This window comes from Anneissia japonica, unplaced genomic scaffold (assembly GCF_011630105.1).
Source record: "Anneissia japonica isolate Jap-2015-1 unplaced genomic scaffold, ASM1163010v1 scaffold4988_len2956909_cov206, whole genome shotgun sequence".
Lineage (NCBI taxonomy): Eukaryota > Metazoa > Echinodermata > Crinoidea > Comatulida > Comatulidae > Anneissia > Anneissia japonica.
In genome coordinates this window covers 2,473,683-2,495,298 of record NW_022696345.1, presented here as the reverse complement: position 1 = coordinate 2,495,298, position 21,616 = coordinate 2,473,683, and the positions used below count along the sequence as shown (strand labels likewise).

General features: G+C 33.8%; 1 protein-coding gene across 1 annotated transcript in view; it reads right to left on the bottom strand.

The window, feature by feature from the left end:
* Nucleotides 1-1,592: 1,592 nt before the first annotated feature.
* The window catches only part of LOC117101866 (dynein heavy chain 8, axonemal-like), a 36,303-nt gene continuing 16,279 nt past the window's right edge, over nt 1,593-21,616 (bottom strand). Inside the window, 31 exon segments of the mRNA XM_033241981.1 lie at nt 1,593-2,318; nt 2,642-2,763; nt 3,028-3,217; nt 3,436-3,588; nt 4,127-4,283; nt 4,483-4,643; nt 5,187-5,288; nt 5,550-5,666; nt 6,165-6,320; nt 6,568-6,720; nt 6,884-6,957; nt 7,238-7,440; nt 7,928-8,046; nt 8,327-8,448; nt 8,858-9,048; nt 9,192-9,306; nt 9,619-9,955; nt 10,060-10,149; nt 11,945-12,100; nt 12,370-12,525; nt 12,844-13,012; nt 13,781-13,908; nt 15,148-15,285; nt 15,676-15,891; nt 16,010-16,354; nt 16,741-16,963; nt 17,236-17,462; nt 17,703-17,867; nt 18,756-18,909; nt 20,361-20,491; nt 21,025-21,147. Coding sequence (XP_033097872.1) covers nt 2,031-2,318; nt 2,642-2,763; nt 3,028-3,217; nt 3,436-3,588; nt 4,127-4,283; nt 4,483-4,643; nt 5,187-5,288; nt 5,550-5,666; nt 6,165-6,320; nt 6,568-6,720; nt 6,884-6,957; nt 7,238-7,440; nt 7,928-8,046; nt 8,327-8,448; nt 8,858-9,048; nt 9,192-9,306; nt 9,619-9,955; nt 10,060-10,149; nt 11,945-12,100; nt 12,370-12,525; nt 12,844-13,012; nt 13,781-13,908; nt 15,148-15,285; nt 15,676-15,891; nt 16,010-16,354; nt 16,741-16,963; nt 17,236-17,462; nt 17,703-17,867; nt 18,756-18,909; nt 20,361-20,491; nt 21,025-21,147 — 5,181 coding nt within the window. The 3' untranslated portion in view covers nt 1,593-2,030.

Sequence of the window (21,616 nt, the reverse complement as noted above, 5' to 3'; positions counted from 1 at the left end):
GTATAATATGACAAAAGGTTATGCCATCGAATTCCCAGATACCTATTTCGTCATTTCTCTGGGTCTACCGAGAATAGAACTCAATTTCAAAACAGAGATGGTAAACGCCGAAATCAAGCACGCAATGAGACTTGACAATCTACCTAACCTGACATTTTGTGATAACAGCAATTTTCTTAGAAATGGAGATATTATTTACCATTTACTAGCCCGTCTGTACAAAACATATTTTGTAAAGGACAAAACATGTTTTGTCGAGACAAACATGGTTTTGTCATTTACAAACATCTCAATGATCAAGTTTAATTGACTCCTCCTCCCCATAAATAAACATCTTCTCATGAATTTACGGAACATGTTTTGTCTTTTACAAAACATGTTTTGTAAAATACAAATGTTTGTCTTTTACAAAACATGTTTTCTAAGCGACAAAACATGTTTTGTGTTTGAGTGAACGACAAAAACATGTTTGTAAGAGACAAAACCATGTCTGTCCCCTACAAACATGACAAAACCATGTCTGTCCCCTACAAACATGACGAAAAAGGTAGTGTGTCGTAAGGCGCCCTTAAGGCGCCGAACGACACACACACTATCTATAAACATGGTTTTGTCACTTACAAAACATGTTTTGTACAAACATGGTCCAGTTTTGTCTTTACCAAAACATGTTTTGTGCAGATAAACATGGTTTTGTCATTTACAAAACATGTTTTATCGAGACAAACATGTTTTGTCATTTAAAAAACCATGTTTTGGCGAGACAAAACATGTTTTGTACAGACAAACATAGTTTTGTCCTCACAAAACATGTTTTGTCTCGACAAACATGGTTTTGTCCTCACAAAACATGTTTTGTCTCGACAAACATGGTTTTGTCATTTACAAAATATGTTGTTGTTGTTGCTCAATTCCTGGGCAACAACATGGTTGGGGCGAGTGGATACAGAAAGTTCTGTATTTGGGGGTGCAAGGCTAAGGCCTTGATAAAGCAGAATAGGCCGACGACGGGCCTGGAGGCCGACGACGGGCGGGCCTGGACTTAAGTCTCGCTGCCGGTCTGCAGCATGATCTCTATCAACTGGATTATGTATAGACGTGTGACCGTTCGCTTGGCAGACTTATCAAATCAGAATAGAAGGAAACCTATCTCATGTGTGAGTGACGGCGTTATTAGTTTATCACCCCCTCCCTCATCACTATTAATTAGTTTATCACCCCTCCCTCATCACTATTAATTTATCACCCCTCCCTCATCACTATTGGGGAAATTCTGATTTTTTTTTCAATCAACATATATTTTTATTTCAAACGGTCGTTTTTCCATCTTTTTTCACTTGAAAAGCTCAGGATTTCTTGCAAATATGTTTACTGGTAACAAAAACATATTTTTAAATATACATTTGATTCCATTATTATGACTTTTTATATATGTGTCCCTAACCATTGATTTACTTGTAAACATCGGTAAAATGGGGGCGGTGATAGCAAAAGAGAAAAAAAAAAACCTCCCTCCCTCATTAGTTTTTTTTATTATACCAATATGTCAAGAATTAAGAAAGTATCAGTCCCACACAGTTCCTCTACACTCTCAATAAATTTTATTTCATTCATTTAATTTTCATAAAACAAACATTTGCAACATTTGAATTGACTGAACAAATTGATACAAAATTCATATTTCAATTTAATATTATAATTATTATTATTATATGGCATCAATTGTTATATCAGAAGTTTATATATATATATATTGTTTTTGTATCATGTGGACATTGTTTCCTAATAAAGATTATTATTATTAATTATTACAATATGCTGCTATATATAATTCAGTCAACAAACATTTCTGCAACAATTATAATACAGGATTCAATACCAGAAGAAGTCAACATGTTTTCACTGTGATTATTAACATTAAATTCTATTAAATTCTTTAACTATTGTTGAAACATTAGAATATGTAAAGTAAAATACGTCAAGATAGGTTGAACAGAAAATACACAATGAATTATGTAAGAGAACACTATCTATTTAATGTCACAGAGAAGAGCAGCTCCACGTAAAATCCAATGGTCTGGGGTCTGCACAGTCTTCAACCACAGTGGTGTAATGTAAGTCAAGTCAGTTCTCTGAGGTTTCTTGTAGACGGGACATTGATAGAGGCGAGGGTCTTTAGGTGCAGTAGAGTTAATGGCAAAGATGTGTACAACAGGTAATAAGGTGAACAAGACTTTAGGGGAGGATTCCATCAGCTTACAACCTTTACGATCCCAGCCAGCACCATCTAGGTATAGACCATGTACATACACTCCTTCCTGAGGGTATAGAGTATTTATAATAATACAAACAATAACAACAATTACAAAAATAACAAAACTGTAGCTACTGTATATCAGTAAAGACCTTTTCTAAAGTTACCAATAATTTTGTTGAGAAGCTTTGTATTTTTTTTTACTAGTTTTAAACATGTTAAACAAATAAATTGTTAGTTCTTAATAATTCTGTCATTGTTTAACTTGTACATTTTAAAAAGTTATGAGATTGTTATTGTTTGCACTTGCATATTTTTCAAATTATAAAATAAATGTTTGCATTTCAGCTTCTGCAACTTAATGTATGTTATTAATGTTAAACTTACTGGTGGTGGTGAGCCTATGTCTTCCTTGAAGGGTCTGATGACCTCATTGTGCAGGGTGACAGAATCTAGAGCCCAGCCCTTATGAGCTCTCGTCACTTCTTGACGCATTGCAGTCAGAAAACCTACCAAAGAAACATCAAATGATATCAAATAGACACATCAGATAAAGGTTAATGAATATACATACAGCAGATCTACAACATTACTCCTGCTAATCAAATGGCCAACAACAAAATTTATCTTATTAGCAGTAGCACTTTTTTTTCCTAATGTTTTACAAATAAAAGGAAACTTTGCAAGGAAGATGCCAACATTCAAGATGGTCAATTATACTGAAAAACAATGAATGTAATATAAATATATTATATACAGAACTGCTTCATTACCTTGAGGGTTGAAGAATCCAGTCATCCAGAAGACATTAGGTCTGCCATCCCAGATCCAACTGGAGAACTGTTGGTTACGTTCCAAGAACTCTGTAAACCAGAACCCTAAGGTAGACGATTCCCATGATATTTTTCGCCACAGAGCTGGTACTCTTGCATCATACATGTTATCTAAAGCATCACGCAGGCTCTGCATATTAAAACAATAATTATGACAGATAAAAGACTACCTACTTATAAGTATTGTAAAGATGCATCTATAAACACATGCACCTAAAATAATCTCTACTGAACCAATCTTATGTATTTTAAGTAGAAAATAATATTAAATAATTGTATATAATTCATTACAAACATTTGTGCTTTAACAATTTCAAATACAAAGACGATTCCAAGTTTGTGACTTACCTCACTCATAATGATAGTGCCTTCAATGGCTAGGCCCAAGTCCAGTAACGTGGAGCGCACTAGGCCAATTACTCGCTGCATTCGGTCTATCTCCTGACGTAGGAAGATGTTCATGGATGAAAGAGCTCCCATCTTCTGTAATCGAGCTTTCACCTGAAAATTCATGTGATAATTGATCATTATTTATGTAAATATAATCATTAGTCATTTTGTTTACAAATATTGTCATTATCAAAAATGAATATAATAATGATGCTGATATAAATGATGATGCTTGGGGTGGCAAGGATAATGATGATATTAATGATGAACTTGAATGTTTTAATGAGGATGACGATGAAGGATGACAAATAATTAAATGTTGTATATTTCTTAAGAGATGGTGGTAAGGTGGCCAGGGGTTTAGAGATGACCACTTGATGTGTTGAGCTTTAGCCCATGTCATCCCTAGTCACGCCCCTGGTCAATATTTATTTTTAAATTTATTGTGATGACTATGTATTAAATAAATAAATTCCAGAATATAGGAATGGCATAAAAATATGTATAATACACAGTACATTCATAGACATTAAATCAATTTTACCACCTTATGGCTTGATGAATCATAAACATACAAATGAAACCTCAACAGAAATGAATACATTACATAAATACAAAGGGAAATAATGAAAGCTATACAGCAGATTACCAGATGGGGAACATAATCTGGGGGGAGTTTTTCCAACATATCTTTTGCTATGCGGCTGACTAGACTTTCTCTGGTCTCTCCACCTCCACCTCCACTGTCCTTGGGCTGTATGTTAAGGATAGTATCCAACACTTCTTTTGATGTGTTGCTCTGGTACCTTGCAAGTTAAAGAAGATAAGATATACTGTAAATATGTTTAAAATGGTGATTATGTATAACAACAATGACATAAATATGTGTGTATAATGTTTTGTTGAATGTTAAAATCATTGTATTTTTGATGATGTTGCAATTTGATTATGTCAAATAGATAATAATGATAATGATGTAATATAAGAGCAATCATTGATACTTACGTGATATCTGCATTGGGATGCAGTCCAAACACCTGAGGTGTGTCAGTAAGTGGTAGAGTTTCAATATGCTCCATATATTCATGAACAGTCTTGCATTTTGGGATCTTATATCCAGTGTAAAAAGCAAATGAATCCGGGAACATATGCTCACCAAACCACACCTAAGAAAGCAATTACCTGTTAACTGAAAATCTATTTTCTTTGCAGATATTTATTGGTCATAAGATGACAACTCCACATGTAAATTTCAAAGTCCACATTGTAACAATATTGGCAACGATTAATTAAGAAACATAAGATAGTCGGCATGAAAGGAACTTCAGATTTTAATGGCCTAATGGTCGAGTTACACAACAGCCAAAGTACTGCACCAAGCTAAAATTGACCTTAATTGTAAGCCTATTTACAACATTTTTGTTATGAATTCCACATCAGTGGCAGCACTAACTGGGATCAGGGGGATTAAGGTCCTGTCGAACAGACCGAGGCCTCATCGGCCACAACTTGTTGGACCCAAATGATATTATCATGTGCATATTAATTCCTAGGACCTCTCAGAACAACTTAAATGGTTCATATTTGCATAGGGTCTCGTCCACAAAGGCTTCGTCTCCTACCCTGACCGGTGCCCTGCCAATTATTGTCTTCCTTCTTAATTATAAGACACTGTTGATGTTATTCTGATCTATCATTGTTCTTCATACCTTTGCAAACGTATTTAGAAGTCTTTTGTCATAGTCATCTGTAACTCTGCCTCCATACTGTACTTCTCCTAACATGTAGCGAACAGTGTTCCATGAAACACCCTAACAACATTTATTTAATCAAAGTAAATAAAACAACATTTCATTAAAAAAAGTTGTAATAGAGAAACTGAAGTAAAAAAATCCACTTATTGTCACAATAAATTTACATTAGCTGTATATTGGTTAGTTCAGTGGAGTCAGTTTCAATTCAGAATATCAAAACACACTGCTTTGTTTTTTTGACAATTAAATGTATTTTATAAACAAATCTGACATCAATACATTAAAAACGGGGAAAGCTAATACTATATTGATAATTACCTTTTTAGGGTCAATATCATCAAGATGATTTTGGATGAACTGGACACTGGCCGTCTGATCAGCTGCGTTGAACTCATATGGTATATTCCATCCAAGAGGTCCAAACTTACGGCGTTCCTAAGTAAGAAATCTCATAATGTTAATAAAGTTAGGAACGGTCTACATGAACTCTGGTCAGAACAGTGTGCTGCTGTTGATTATGATGACTATTAAAATCATTCTGATTATGATATGATAATAATTATAAGGCAAGATATAATTTACTGTTATCATACACAACCAGTGGCGTACATTCATTTGCCTTGATGTAAAAATTATTACACACATAATATAAAAATACAAAAAAATTGTTGTAAATAAGTTAACGCAATATATTACAAAGAAGAAAACCAACACACATCATTTAACTTAACACACATCATATTGAAATAACTACACATAAACTGATAACAATTATAATGATTACATTTGTGGTTGAGAGTAAGAGTATGATGATAGTGTTAATGATGATGAATGAATGAATAAGGTATATGATCATTATGATGATAGTTATGATTGATGATGGTAATCATTAAACTATTAAGAAATACAATGAGATAAATGATCATTACAAACCTGTACTGTTGTATGTAGCATAGCAACAGCGTATAACATAGGTTTCCATTGGGGGAGGTTATTAATATCTAGCTGGTCTTGAGTAATACTGGCAAATGTTCTTTTCAATCCTGCTTTAACACCTTGAGGGGGCTCATTAGTAAATTTGATGCTGCTCTATAATACAATATTCAAATTTATACATTAATTTAATTAATTATATTTTTTTCTGTCTTTCAACTGAATAGAATGTGTTACTTTTAAGATTTCTGAATAACTGATTTACTAGAACCTTAAATTATATGTACAGATTAGTCATTCACAAGGGAGGAACATAAACCTGGATTAGAATCTTAGTGAAACAACTGGTGAGTAATAATATATAAAATGAATCTGGTAAATTTGAAGTACTGTACAGACTTACCTGAAGCAGATTGATAGGAAAGAGTGGATGCCCCTCTGTTGTGATCCACACTCTAAATGATTCATGTACATTCTCTTGATTGAGCACAGTGTCAAGAAGCTCATCCATGAAGTCCAGACCAAGATGGCAGTTCTGAAGCAACACCCAGCCACCCTATACAAATCATATGGATTCAAATTTAACAAAGATATATAAAGTGAAAATTTTAGCTTTTAATATACACAACTCAAAAATAGCCTGGTCCAAGATAAATGAGAACAAAGTATGTGGGGTACTGTACATCTACTGCTACAGCCAATTCCAATTAATGCCTTACCCCGGATGCTGACTGTTGGACAAGCCGTCTAGCATGCACTTCCTGCCCCTGACCCATCGAGATAGCACGGCATTCTGAAATTAAACATTAGTGAAGCAAATTAATATCAATTCTACAATTACATTTTTGTTGTATAATATTTTGCAATGTGGCTTGTTCCCATACCCATTTCCTGATATGTAAGTCTAATCATGTAAACACCAGGATCATTTCTGATTTCTACAACGAATGCCACTTGATTAGGCCTCATAATTAATAAAGCACCCCCATAAATTTTACAAATTTGTAGCGAGACCATTATATAGAGTGCACATCAAGTTTTGACTACAAATATATATCAAAGAAATAACTGACCAACTTTGAGTTTTTTTGCAAGGCCTTCAATCTGGTTAGTAGGATCTGAGCCCATTGATAGGAAGCAGATGAGAGGAGTTCTGATGTCACTCTCTTCCCACGTCTTCTCTAGGTCAAGTATGACTGGGTCAGCATAACGCGCACCTTGCGATGATGCAATGTATTTACGTGCTTGTGGAATGGTACGGTCAGGACACCACGACCTATCAACAGGTAAATTACACAAAATAAGAACTGATGTTCCCTTTAAGAATGAACGACCTTCTGCTAAGCCCTATGCCTTGGATATTGTAGCTGAGGTGTGGGACAGTGAAACATATGTATGTTTCCTGGGACATGTGCATATTCCCAGCTATTAAGTATCACATTCTGAGTCCAATTAAGTTTCTTGTTCAAAGGTGTTTATTTTTCCATGGATTTTTTATTTTTGCAAACAAAACGACAACCGAAGAGGACAACAGTACAATAACAGTATAATGACTACCACTGATATACATTACATTTTGATGCAAGAATTCAGAGTGGTGATCTTGTTATGAGAATAATTGTAGCAGTCTGATTATCTAGGTAAGTATCAACAAGACAGAAATTTAAAATTAGTAAATTGGAACAAGATACAATTGCAATAACAAGAGATGTATTATTAAATAACCTTGAATTGTGATTGTATATGGCTTAATAAGAACTCACCTGACCAGCAGGAGCTTTCTGTATGTATCTAGAGAGCTGTTGTACCCATCAGGAATGATTTCTTCCTCAGGAGCATCCTTATCAAACCACTGCTTCCATCCACGTTCATTTCGAGTAATCTAGTAATCCACCAGGAAAGAGGGGAATATTACTATATAAACTAGATTTGAACTTCATGTTTTAAACATAGAAACTTAAATTACCCAGTTAAAACTAAAATATAAAACCATATATAACAATGAAAACTTAATACTTAATGTAATACGAAAACTACTCCTTTAAAGGTTGGCAAATTTAGAGAAATATATAAGATTTCTTGATGAACATTTTTTCATTAAGTTGTAAAACATCAGATCATAATACTTAATCTGAGATACAATTTGTATACTGTTTACATACCTGGTTGAGAACTTCTGAGAACTGTGGTAATTTACTCAACTCTACTAAATTCAACCATGTCATATCAGTAATCCACTTGCAAGGTTTAGGTTGACATGCCTTTAAGTCCAAGGCTGCTCCACCTACAGAAAACCAAAAACAGATATTGGAGTATTCACACATTTCGGAATACGAGCCAGATAGCCAATAACATTATCAAACACTAAAGTTTATAGCTTTATAGGATTTTTGCTTTCCATTTAATAGATCACATCCTCTCTTTTTATGTAAGAAAATGTTGATGTATCTCATACACATACATCAAGTGAATTGGTCAGTACATTAATCCCTTACCAAATTGTGTACTGTAGTTATTATGTACAAGGGACCATCTTACCAGAGTACACAAGTGAAGATCAACATTGGCAAGTTTCAAACCTTAATTTCTTATTGCTGAGCCACCACTCATTTTTTAAATAGACTGTCACAGGATAATGACAAGTACGTACATTAAGTTGTATTCACTAATCATATTCTGATAATAATTTTTACCTTTAATAAGTGTTTGGAATTCCTGATGTTTGACATTTCCCTTCTGCAGGTCAATCTTCAATGCCAGCAACATAGTAAACAAGAATTTGTGGTTCTCATAAAGACCACGGCAGGAGTAGCAGAATACCTCGTACGTCAAGTAATCAATAATATTAGCAATCCGCTTTGCAGGAATCGGAGATTTGTCAGACCTAACAGTTTTAATGACAATTGAAATATAAATTTCTTTCTCAAACAAGTAGGACAATAATCTCCCACCAATTATGCAAGAAAATATTAACTAAAATTAGGCAATAAAAACGTATAATATTTTGAACTGTATTAGTTCTTTTACCTTGCCATTGAAATGTCAAATATACCAAGGAACTGTTTAAGTGATGTCTGGTACATCACATTCACCATACTCATCTCAGTGATCAAGAAATACAGAATGCTGCCTCTAGTTGCAACTGAAAAACAAATCAAAGATAATTAAAGATAATAAAATATCTGGGAAGTGAATATCTTTAAAGGGGGGTGGGGCCATCATCCATAATTTAAACATTTTCATAAGAGTACAAAACATACTCTTATCTGTGACTCCCCCCCCCTGAAAGATCAAACAATAAAATGTTGATTTGTGTCATTTTCAGATCAACATTTTACATTTTTTACAACAGAGTACTTATGCTTACACATCCAATACCCAACCCCTGAAGCATATGTTTTGTACTCATTTGAAAATTATGGATATGTTATAATTGAAATGATGAAATACATACCAGGTCTAAACTCTTCTCTAGCTTCATTAATTTTGATCTCAGTTTCAGCAGCAACTACAAGTTTCTCAGTGACCTCTTCTGCAGTCACTTTAGTGACACCAAGTACGGAGATCAAGGATTCATCTTCCACCAGAGATCCCTGAGTGCTGGTGAGACGGAAGAGAAGGTTGTCTTCCAGTTCTTTCATCTTGCGTTTGTTGGCTGTCACATCTTCCATTAGTTTGATGCGTTCTGATTCTAGCTCTTGCTTCTCAGTGAGGATGACACGGCCCAGAAGCTGATCCTCAAGTCCTTTCATGGTGACAGTAAAATCGATGATTGATGTTCTAGCTGATACCTAGAGATGAGTTATGACAATAGTTAATTAAATATTCAAAAAATTAGGAAACATTAGGCAGAAAAGTTTACTATGAAATTCACTTGAATTACTGTTAATATTACCTCTGGTGTGTATGTTGGATTTGCCAGTTTGGTTGTGACATACAGCTTAAATCCATTCATCACATCTACTTCTTTGTCACCAACTTTAACCTGCAACAGAATGAATAATGCAATAGTGGAGTGTTAGATGTAGTTGTAATGGTGACAATAACAATAATAAAGTGGCTGTAGTACAGTAGCAGCATTACATTAACAGTAGTACAGTAGTAGCAGTATAGTAGCAGCAATAAAGTAACAATCATAAATTTAACAGCTGCACAGTAGAAGCATATTTTTAAAGGTTTTTATAGTAGCTGCATTACATTAAAAGTAGTACAGTGGCAGCAGTATAGTAGCAGCAATAAAGTAACAATTATAAATTTAACAGCTGCACAGTAGCAGCATATTAACAGGTTTTTTTTTTTTTTTTTTTTTTTATAGTAGCAGCATTACATTAAAAGTAGTACAGTAGCAGCAGTATAGTAGCAGCAATAAAGTAACAATTATAAATTTAACAGCTGCACAGTAGCAGCATATTAACAGGTTTTTTTTTTTGTTTTTTTTTTTATAGTGGCAGCATTACATTAAAAGTAGTACAGTGGCAGCAGTATAGTAGCAGCAATAAAGTAACAATTATAAATTTAACAGCTGCACAGTAGCAGCATATTAACAGGTTTTTTTTAAATTTTTTTTTATAGTAGCAGCATTACATTAAAAGTAGTACAGTGGCAGTAGTATAGTAGCAGCAATAAAGTAACAATCATAAATTTAACAGCTGCACAGTAGTAGCATATTTTTACAGGTTTTTATAGTAGCTGCATTACATTAAAAGTAGTACAGTGGCAGCAGTATAGTAGCAGCAGTAAAGTAACAATCATAAATTTAACAGCTGCACAGTAGTAGCATATTTTTACAGTAGCAGCATTACATTAAAAGTAGTACAGTGGCAGCAGTATAGTAGCAGCAGTAAAGTAACAATCATAAATTTAACAGCTGCACAGTAGTAGCATATTTTTAAAGGTTTTTACAGTAGCAGCATTACATTAATTGTAGTACAGTGGCAGTAGTATAGTAGCAGCAATAAAGTATAACAATCATAAATTTAACAGCTGCACAGTAGTAGCATATTTTTACAGGTTTTTATAGTAGCAGCATTACATTAAAAGTAGTACAGTGGCAGCAGTATAGTAGCAGCAGTAAAGTAACAATCATAAATTTAACAGCTGCACAGTAGTAGCATATTTTTACAGTAGCAGCATTACATTAACAGTAGTACAGTAGCAGCAGTATAGTAGCAGCAGTAAAGTAACAATCATAAATTTAACAGCTGCACAGTAGTAGCATATTTTTACAGGTATTTATAGTAGCTGCATTACATTAAAAGTAGTACAGTGGCAGCAGTATAGTAGCAGCAGTAAAGTAACAATCATAAATTTAACAGCTGCACAGTAGTAGCATATTTTTACAGTAGCAGCATTACATTAATTGTAGTACAGTGGCAGTAGTATAGTAGCAGCAATAAAGTATAACAATCATAAATTTAACAGCTGCACAGTAGTAGCATATTTTTACAGGTTTTTATAGTAGCAGCATTACATTAATTGTAGTACAGTGGCAGTAGTATAGTAGCAGCAATAAAGTATAACAATCATAAATTTAACAGCTGCACAGTAGTAGCATATTAACAGGTTTCTATAGAAGATGCATTACATTAACAGTAGTACAGTGGCAGCAGTAGAGTAATGGCAGTACAGTTAAAGAAGTAACATTGGCAGTATAAGTGTCACTAACAACCATAAGATGTGCAATGTGGTTTAACACACATTTGAATTTTATCAGGAGTAACATTATATAATAGCAATATTTATTTATTTTTTATTTATAGCAGTAATGTTGCTATCAAAACCTTCAATGTTCTGCCAGACTTGATAAAGTTCTTCTCCAGTACATTATCAAGAGCAGGATCAAGCTCCTCCCCAATATCCTCAATGAGCAGTGGCCGGCCAAGTGACAGACTGTCCTCCAGATGGCTCCGGAAGTACTTGTGATTTAAGGAAGTAACCTGTGAGTAAGGAAAGAAAACTAAATAAAACAAACCTATTTTGTGTTGAATACAGAACTCAGTATTTATTTTATTCACTTCCACAGTCATCAATTAAATATTTGTGTAAATTCAATTGCACATGAAACATAATAAGAATATGTATATGTTTTGATTTGCAAAAAAAAAAAAACATGCAACATATAATAAAATATATAATAGTTGTATAGTATATCAAATGGTATTTAAATTATTATGAACTAAGAGTAGAAAATGTAGATACTGTTGACCTGTAATTCAAACTGTTGCTCCCTGTTCTTGATCCATGTTTTCCCTTGACCTTGTGGATCGATAAGAAGTGGATAGCGTGTTGCCTTGGTAACAATGATTCCATTTTGAACAGATAGTTCATCATTTGGTAATCCTTGAAGATTCCATTCTCCAATCTGCAAATTGGACAGAAAACATTAATTCAATTTTGCCTATCATCACCACCACCATCACCATCACCGCTACCACTACCAACATTGTCATAAACATCATAAACTTTACAACTATCATCATAACAAACACCAATATCATGTATATTATGAAGACCATCAACATCAACTTCATCAAGCATCTATATCTTCAGCAATCACCATCACACCACCATCAACATAATTTATGCATTATTGTTTCACTAACATAAACACCATTATCTTCAGCAGCAACCATATCCATTTTCTTCAAATAAGTCTATTTATCAGCAATCGTCAACTCACCGTGGGTCCATCCACTAACATAGATGATATGTTAAGATTTGTTGTGAAAGGAATTTTGTTGGTGCGGAGTTCTTTTTGCCAGTTGTCGTTGAGATTGATTCTGAATACTTGATTGAATGGACCAGAATAAGATAAGAAACCAGTTGCTAGAAGTACATCACCCACCAATCTACAAGAATATTGCATATTATACTGTGTCACTGAAACTTGCAAAATGAGGAATGAATAAGCTGAAATAGTATTGAGTATATTTATCACATAGATGTCAGGATAGATGATTCCAGTATGATGATTTTATTATTTAAAACTACCAGTCAGAAATTGATAGCATTTGAAAATAACAGGGGTGGATCCAGAGATGTTTGAAAGGGGGGGGGGGGGGGGGTGATGGACCGATCGAGAGATAACACTATCCTAGTTTGTTTTCTAGACGCCCTAAAATAACCTGTGAGGTGTTTTGGGCGATAAATAATTTCTTTTTATTATTCTACTTTGAATTTCCAAAGGGGAAAGGGGGCCCGGGGGACAATGATCTAATTAAAAATTAAATGTTGACTAAATTATGAACCTCATAATTGTCAACTTCTGGAGTTTTAATGAACCTTTCAATTTGAACAACTGATCAATCACAGCAAAGCCAGGTAAATGTGCTTGTTCCACACACACAGGTTGTCTGACAAACCCGCATTAACATAGGACTACGCTGCCATTTTGTGGTACTGTAGCCACAATATCTAAGTGGTCGGGGCTTGGTCCATACTCATATTCCAGTTGATGACCTTAGTTTAAAAAATCTGGGTGATCAATAACAAATCTCTGAGGATATATTCCAAATCTATTAAGGTGTAGAAGATGACTGAGTGAAAAAGTAAGATGTGGAATCATCATCATACTTAGTGACAAATAATACAGAATCTGAAACAATGTGAAAACCAACCTATTAATCTGAGATTTGAATTCTTTGCTTTGTTCTGTCCATCTAACTTTCTCTCCACCAAGACCATTAATGAGAGCAGAGGCTGCAACCATCTTACGACGACAACTCTCAGCATCATCAAGGAGATCCTGCCAACAAATTATTACGACAAGTGTATTGAATTTATTTTTGCCAAAAAATGAAGCTTTTAAACCGTGATAAATATTATATCTATATACAGTAAGACGGGGTGTTTGTAAATTGAAAAATTTGTACACTAGATCGGGTGTCAGTTTCCTATACGTAGGCCTAGTTATCCCCTGCCATTGAGCGACGATAGGCTGACGGCGGCAAGGCCTAGCACAAACCGACAGTGCGTGGTCTACCGCGCTAGAACCTAGCTGAATTTATCTTGGATAAAAACTAAATTATTTTAATCGCTGGCATTCTTCCACTTAACAAAATATTATTTTAACTCTTATTCAAACATCTGAATGTCTTATGGACCTTTCTATCATGTTCTTTCCAGTTGTTAGATCACTGAATTGTGTTGTTGACATGCATTTCACGATCATATCTAGCATGCACGATGTCAATAATTTGCTGACCCCAACGCTCTCTTTAGTTATCGTAAACATGTGCGCTCAATCCAATGACACGTGTTGGTAGTTCGTTGTTCTGGTTAGGTTTATAACAATAATGTAGTGTTTATTATACCAGAAATGGAAGAAGAGATCGAACTATTAATAAATAAATACAACAAACTTGATTTTATTAAGAAAAATATACATAATCACTTTGTAAAATGTCCACAATCAGACGTTTTTACGGTAATAATTGGTCGATGATGACATCATCAGGGGCGAGGACCATTCGTAAAATTGACTATTTGTAAAATCGACGTTCGTAAAATGGATGTTTTACTGTACTGTGCATTTGATTTGATTTAGTATATTTTGATACCATATAAGGCTTGCCATCCCAAACCCATCATCAGTGACCAAAAAATGAAAATTTACTTTTTAACATACATTAATAGTAATATTCTCCACAATATAAGCTTTAAAATGATGGGTCATTTAATGGAATCTAATAATATTGCCAAAGTTAAAAGTAAAATTATTTCAGCTTCTCTGTACTAAAGTATACAATACTGGCACATTCTTGTGCTATTTACTCAGTTTAATAATTAGCAACAGTATGCTAGTTTTGGGATGGCATGCCTCATACAGTATAAGCATACGTTACAAAAAATTTCAGAAAACATTTTAAATTCATCTGAAATGTAATTTCTTTCTAATGATTAGTTTGAATTTTTATTCTTTGATTTCACTTCTTCCAACTACAAATAAGAAATTCATAAACTGATATTAATCTGATATTTATACCTGTTTCAATTTCATAGCACCATCAAATTTTGCCTGCACAAGATCCAATTCTTTCTGTTTTTCATCCAGTGTAGCTTGTGCTGCATCCAGCTCTTTGGTTGCAATGATTAGTCTTCCTTCTTGGACTGCAAGACTCGCCTACATAAATATAACAGTAATAGCAACGATAGAGTAATAATCAACAAATATAAAAAAAAATATTATTAATAATAAGAACAACAAAAATAAAAAAAATACCAACATCAGTAACGAGAGATGTAGTTTAGTGATGTGTTTCAATCTCAGGTTTATGGGTTCAATTTCTGTCAAGGATTTTTTCTCACAACCCAAAGCAACTTCACTTAAATGAGATTTTTAATATAGAGCACCTTTTGTGTATGTTTGCCTTGAAAAAAGATTATGTTTGATATTAGTATATCTTCGGCACTTAATAAAGATAAAAGCAAATAACAGCACCAACAATAGCATATATTTATTCAATCTAAGCACAAATTTAAGGATGTTTATTTTGTTTGAAATCATGCTTACCTTTAGAGGAAGAACTTCTTTATTGATAGTAAAGAAAAATGCCATAGCCTGTGTCCAAGAACAGACACCAGCAACATCTCCACATACTTTCTTGGCAGACTCTAAGCTGTAGTCTTCCATGTCAAGATATGGCATCAACAACTCTACTGTTTCTTCATTGATTGTGTCTTTGGGAAAGGTTTGTAAAGATGACAAGAATCCAGAACCACTCATAAGCTAGGATAAGGTATATTAAAAACATATGTTAGCATTCAAAAACAAAGACTGTAGACATAAAGAGCCAAGTGCTTAAATGAGTAGAATATCACTATATGACAGTATTGTTTTCACCTACTTTAAGAGATTCTCCCCATGAAGGTTTAGGACAAGGTCTATCAGGATCCAGGCTACAAACATCTAGTTTCTTCTGGAACAACAGTAACACACAGTCCATGATACGCATGATAAGGTGAGGAGGCTTGCCAAGTTTACGGACAGTGGAGATGTGAGATGGTTTAATTGTGTTTAGGGCAGCTTCAGCTTCTTCAAGGGCTGGTCTTGCTGCTTCTAACTTAGTTTCTGCTACAGACTTATCTGCTTCAATCTCATCAACAATGTGTTGCGCTTTATCTTTCACTTTCTGTACTGCATTCTTCACCTTCTCTGCTGCTTGAGCAGACACGGTCACCTCAGCTAGTACCTATTGAACCAATTACAGCAATCAAGGTTAATATACAGTAGTGTACCTGATATCAAAAGTAGAGCTAAGCCATGTCATCAAAGCACAACATGCATGGGAAGTAATCATTAAACACACTTAACTTTTAATTCCTGGGAGAGTATATATATTTCTGAGTTTAATAACACAGATTCTTTAAATTCATTTGCCTAGGAGTGGAGTATTTTTGGTGTGAATTGCACCAAGGGTAACCCAATAAGTCTAAAGACTTGTTTTCAGTGGGTCCTTCCGATGGTGAATTGGACAGTACAGTGGGAGGCAATCTCCTACTCTTATTTGGAGAGTGTACTGCATTCTTTAACATGCATATGGGCCATAATGCACAATTTGTTGGTTCTACTACAAACCTGTTCAGCTTTAACTGATGCTACAGCCAGCTCTTTCTCTTTGTCCACAAGTTCTAGTGAAAGCTCAGCTACAGATTCACTAGCTTCTATTAGCTTGTTCAAACCTGTGTTCATACGGTCAGCCAATTCTGAGATCAAGGCATACTTCTCTTGATAGATTGTCTTGTACCCTTCCAGGAAAGATAAGTAAGACTTGGGTGTCACATGAGTCTGGCGCCGATATCTTAAACATAAATTAAATTGTTTAAATGGTAAATACTGTACTGTACAATTAGTATAAACCGCATTAAATTCAAGTGGTAATACTTGACTATAATAACAAAACAATTTTAACACAGATATTAACCCTTGATAATAACCACTTTAATATTCATGATAATCACTCATCAAATTGAATTTGGTGTTTAATTTCAATAAGCATAAAAAATGAATGCACGCCTAAAATCAACGACAATGTCAGCTCATGAGAAATAATATGTAAGACATGAAGCATACCTCTGGAAATACTCTATACAGACTTCTGCAACACCATCATGAAAAACACCCATGGTGTTAACTACTGATTGTTTGGTCTCTGGAGTGCAAACGATATTGAAGCTAGATAAGAAGTGTTGCGCCACAGCAATAAGAGCATCTTTAGGCCAACGAGTAAACCAATCCATTGTGCATCCAGATATAAGGCCAGGAAATTTGAGGGACCGGTTGCGGAACTTCTCTCCTACCTTTATTTTGATAGAGTGAGTGCAATAAAAAAAAAAATGAGTGCATTAACAAAAAAACATTTCTAGTTCCATGGTTATTATATTTATTACTGTGTTCTGATGAGAGTTTGCAGGAAGCATTAATGCACAGTACACTTAGGAGAGTCACCATTAAGAAATATCATAGTGACTAACTAAAAAGATAACATGATCTGAGATGTTTATAGTAAAAAGGTAGGATATACTTGGGAAACGGCTTACCGGTGAGAAGCACAAGACTACATGGAGATTGTTTCTGGCTCTTGATATGAAGTAATCATACAAGTTATCTTGCGTTGGGGGGTGTCTGGGGAATTCTTTCTTCATCACTGGTATCAGTTCTTGTGTTATTTCATCTAATTCATCACGTGCAAACAAATTAGACACCTACAACATACGAATAGACAATTAAAAGATAATAGTTTATTAATACAGTAGTGATAAAATACACATACATAAAAAACCCTTCACAATGTGATGTACTAATAACATGTAATCTGATTTGCCTTTCCCAATTATGTGTGTTAAAATTACTGTGAGGTTTTTCTTTTGGCATTTGTGTGTGTGTGGTGTTGAGTGTGTTTCTTTATTCAATTTACTTACATTACATGATGTTGTTGGCATTGGTCATTGATCTTTACTTGGCCTAATATTTTTTTTTCTTACTTTGGACACCTTGATTTACAAGCTCTTCTGAGCTTTTTTTTTTCGGGTGTTCTTTTCATCATTATTTCATCATGTTCTTTTCATCATTGTATACTTTTAATTTCAATGAATATATAATATAAAGAAATGATTTTTTTAATCTCTAATTGTACATATATATTTATATAATCAATAAGTAAGAACAATTTTCATGTATATAGATTTATAATAATTAATTAATGTATATAGATTGAATTGAAAGGCCTAAAGTTTGGTGTTTATTATATGTGGTGTTTAATTTTTGTATATATATTTATATTTATTCCTATTGTAAACTCAAAAGTATTTCAACTTTTGTTGCATTTTGAGTACTTTATACCAAATAAATAAATAAAAAAAAAATTAATGCTTTTTGTCTTTTTATTGATGATGAATAAATGAATAAATGAAATAAATAATGTAACTGTTTACAATCATGAACAGATTTAAGCCAAGTTAACTCCTGTGGAACTTATGCCACTTAAAATAATGGAATCGTCCATCAAACTCTATAATTGTACAGTAGTTCCAAAATATCTCCTCACCATCCTCCTTCCCATTTCCCAGCTAAGTATTGATAAATACACTTACCTCTCCAGAGCTGAGAACATTGTTGATGTATTCCAAGAAAGCATCATCTTTTACTTCATTATCTGTAAAGATGAATGTGATACCCTTGCCCTCACCGCCAGCAACACGGTACATATACTTCAGATCATCCATCAGATTCGTCACATTGTATGATCTTAAGACGAAAGGACAATAAAAAAATGTGTTAGTTTAATGGGATGTGAGAGAATGAAAGATGATGAGGAAGAGAAGAATAGATGATGAGTTGTAGGAGGGTGAAGAGGTTATGTTACATGTTGCTCTTCAAACATATTTTTCCAATCTTTTGTTGTACTGTTGTGAGTGCAATAAAGGATACACATGCAAGAAAAGGTAACATTATGAAAAGAGAATTTTTGAAAGGGTAGAGAGGGGCAATGAACCAATGTAGACAAAAGTTAAGAAAAAGAAACTGGAATACAATTTTTTGGTCTGGTTAATACAATAATAGATGTGTAGATCATATATTCTAAAATGAAACACAATCATGGGAAAATCATAGGAGATACAGATTATACTATGAAATAACACCAGTCCCACCTTACATTTAAAACAACCAAAACAATACAATATGCTACTATACATGGCAAATGAAGCCCATAATGAAGCCAGGCTATTAATATTTTTTTTAAGTCAGTAGTTTGAGCTAACCAATACAGTGTTGTAGAATATAAATACATGAATATATAAATGTATGGCCATGGAGGAGTAATTTCGACATGGTATGATTTGCTAGTAATTTCTTCTTGCAGTTAGCCAATTTAAACTAAATTACAAAAGGAAAGTGACAATGTAGAAATGTGTGCAGATAGATACAACATGCAGTTAGTTACAGATTTAATTTATTTTATAATGTATCGGCACAAAGAAGCTGTATGTATTAGAGATGATTAATTCTATAGAGTGCTACAGTGTTACGTCACGATACCACGTGATACTACTCCGTTGCTATCGGCGACACAAAATACGTTCAACCGGACGGCATTTTCGATTAAAAGGTTTCGAAAGAGGTCCTGGGGGTAAAGCCCCGAAAATTTTGACAATTTAGGGGTTTCAAAGGCTTATTTAATCGATTTTATAGTCTACTAATATGTAGAAAATACATATATCTTTTTTCCTCCCTGACGAATTGTGCTTTTTCTCCCTGGCACCCCCGCTGGCACCACCCCTGCAAAAGGTGCCACCTGGTGCTGTGATGACACAACTGTTGTACTCTATTTTGCACACAGAAGAGATAGTAATGTTTTACAGAGTGATTTGAAAGTTGCAATGAGATGAACATCATGTGAAAATGTGCAGACTACTAGTGCAATTGAAACTTACTGTCTTATTTTCCCAACTGCTTAAATAAAATATCAAAAATAGTGTTAATTTACATAATATATAATTGCATTTAAATTTTAAAGCTTTATTAAAAATACAGCATAAACCAATCCAATCTCCTCAGAGCTATATTTCTTAAAGAGTTAATTAAATACATTAAAAAAAAATTGATTACAAAAACATGGTTACTAATAAAAAGCAATTTAAGAATTCAAACACACAATTTTTTCTAGGTTTTCTTTTTAATAAGCAAATTGATCATACCTTGTAAGAGTAATTTGGAAGCTCTTGTACCCAGCAATGAATGATGCTAATCTAGTCAAGCTTTGCTTACCAGATCCGCCAACACCTACTAGCAGAGCATTACCACGGGGTGTCCGAATGATGCGGGATATCTGGTTGCAAATAAATTCATAAACCAATATTTTAATATAACTCAAAATATAAACAGTATGCAGCAATAACTGAGCAGATGATGCATTAGCAAAATAATTATTCTGGATTGATTGTCATTAACAATCAAATGATAATAATAATAATAATAATAATAATAATAATAATAATAATATAAGTGTGATTTGTATAGCACATAATACAGGTCTCTATGCACTTGAGTGAAAATAAAGTAAAGAATTAAAAATAAATTAAAAAGATGAGTCTTAAGCTGATTCTTAAATATATTAAGAGAAGGAGACTCACAGACAAAAATATAGGCAAACCACTCCAACCAAGGAAGCAGCAAACGAAACTGCTCTTTTCCCATATGTTTTTGTACGACATAGAGGGGGAAAACCAAGTGGATGAACCGGAAGTGGATCTGCGAGCTCTCAAACAAATGGTGGATTCAAGTTTAATCAGGTTGAATATGCATATAAAGAACACATTAAATTGAGTACGTGGAAGTTAAAATCAGAAAATGCAAGCTTACCTTGACCAGATGGGTCATGGCATCCTTAAAGAACACAAGGTCCATGTGACCGCCTCTGACTGTGTCATTATACTGAGCCATAAATAATTGTAGCTTCTCTGAGAGGAAGTCTAAATCTGGAACCTGACAAAAAGCAACAGTATATCAATGTATACAGTAGCTTGATAGATTGTTTCTCAATCCTAATAAATGCTCAGTTCTTACAATTAGTCTGAAGAAATTCCCTTTTATATTTAATTATAGTTTGAATGGTATGAAGGAAGGGAGGACGTGCATTTGGGTGTCTTGATTGACTCTTAAACTTAATTTTAATGTTGATACTATTGTCTGTAAAGGAAAAAAAATGCTGGGTATATTTTGGCATAACTGCAAACCCCTGGACCATAAAACTAAACTCCATTTTTATGTTTCGTTGGTTAGACCTATTTCAGTATCACAGTCCCATCGTATTGATAAGGTTCAATCCAAGTTTATGTATTTCATTAATCATAGTTATTATAATGATAGTAATCTATGATAGTAAATTCTGTTTTTGATACTAATTTAGGCCTATGTTCTTTATTTTCTCTTAAAATTAATAGAATAAATTCTC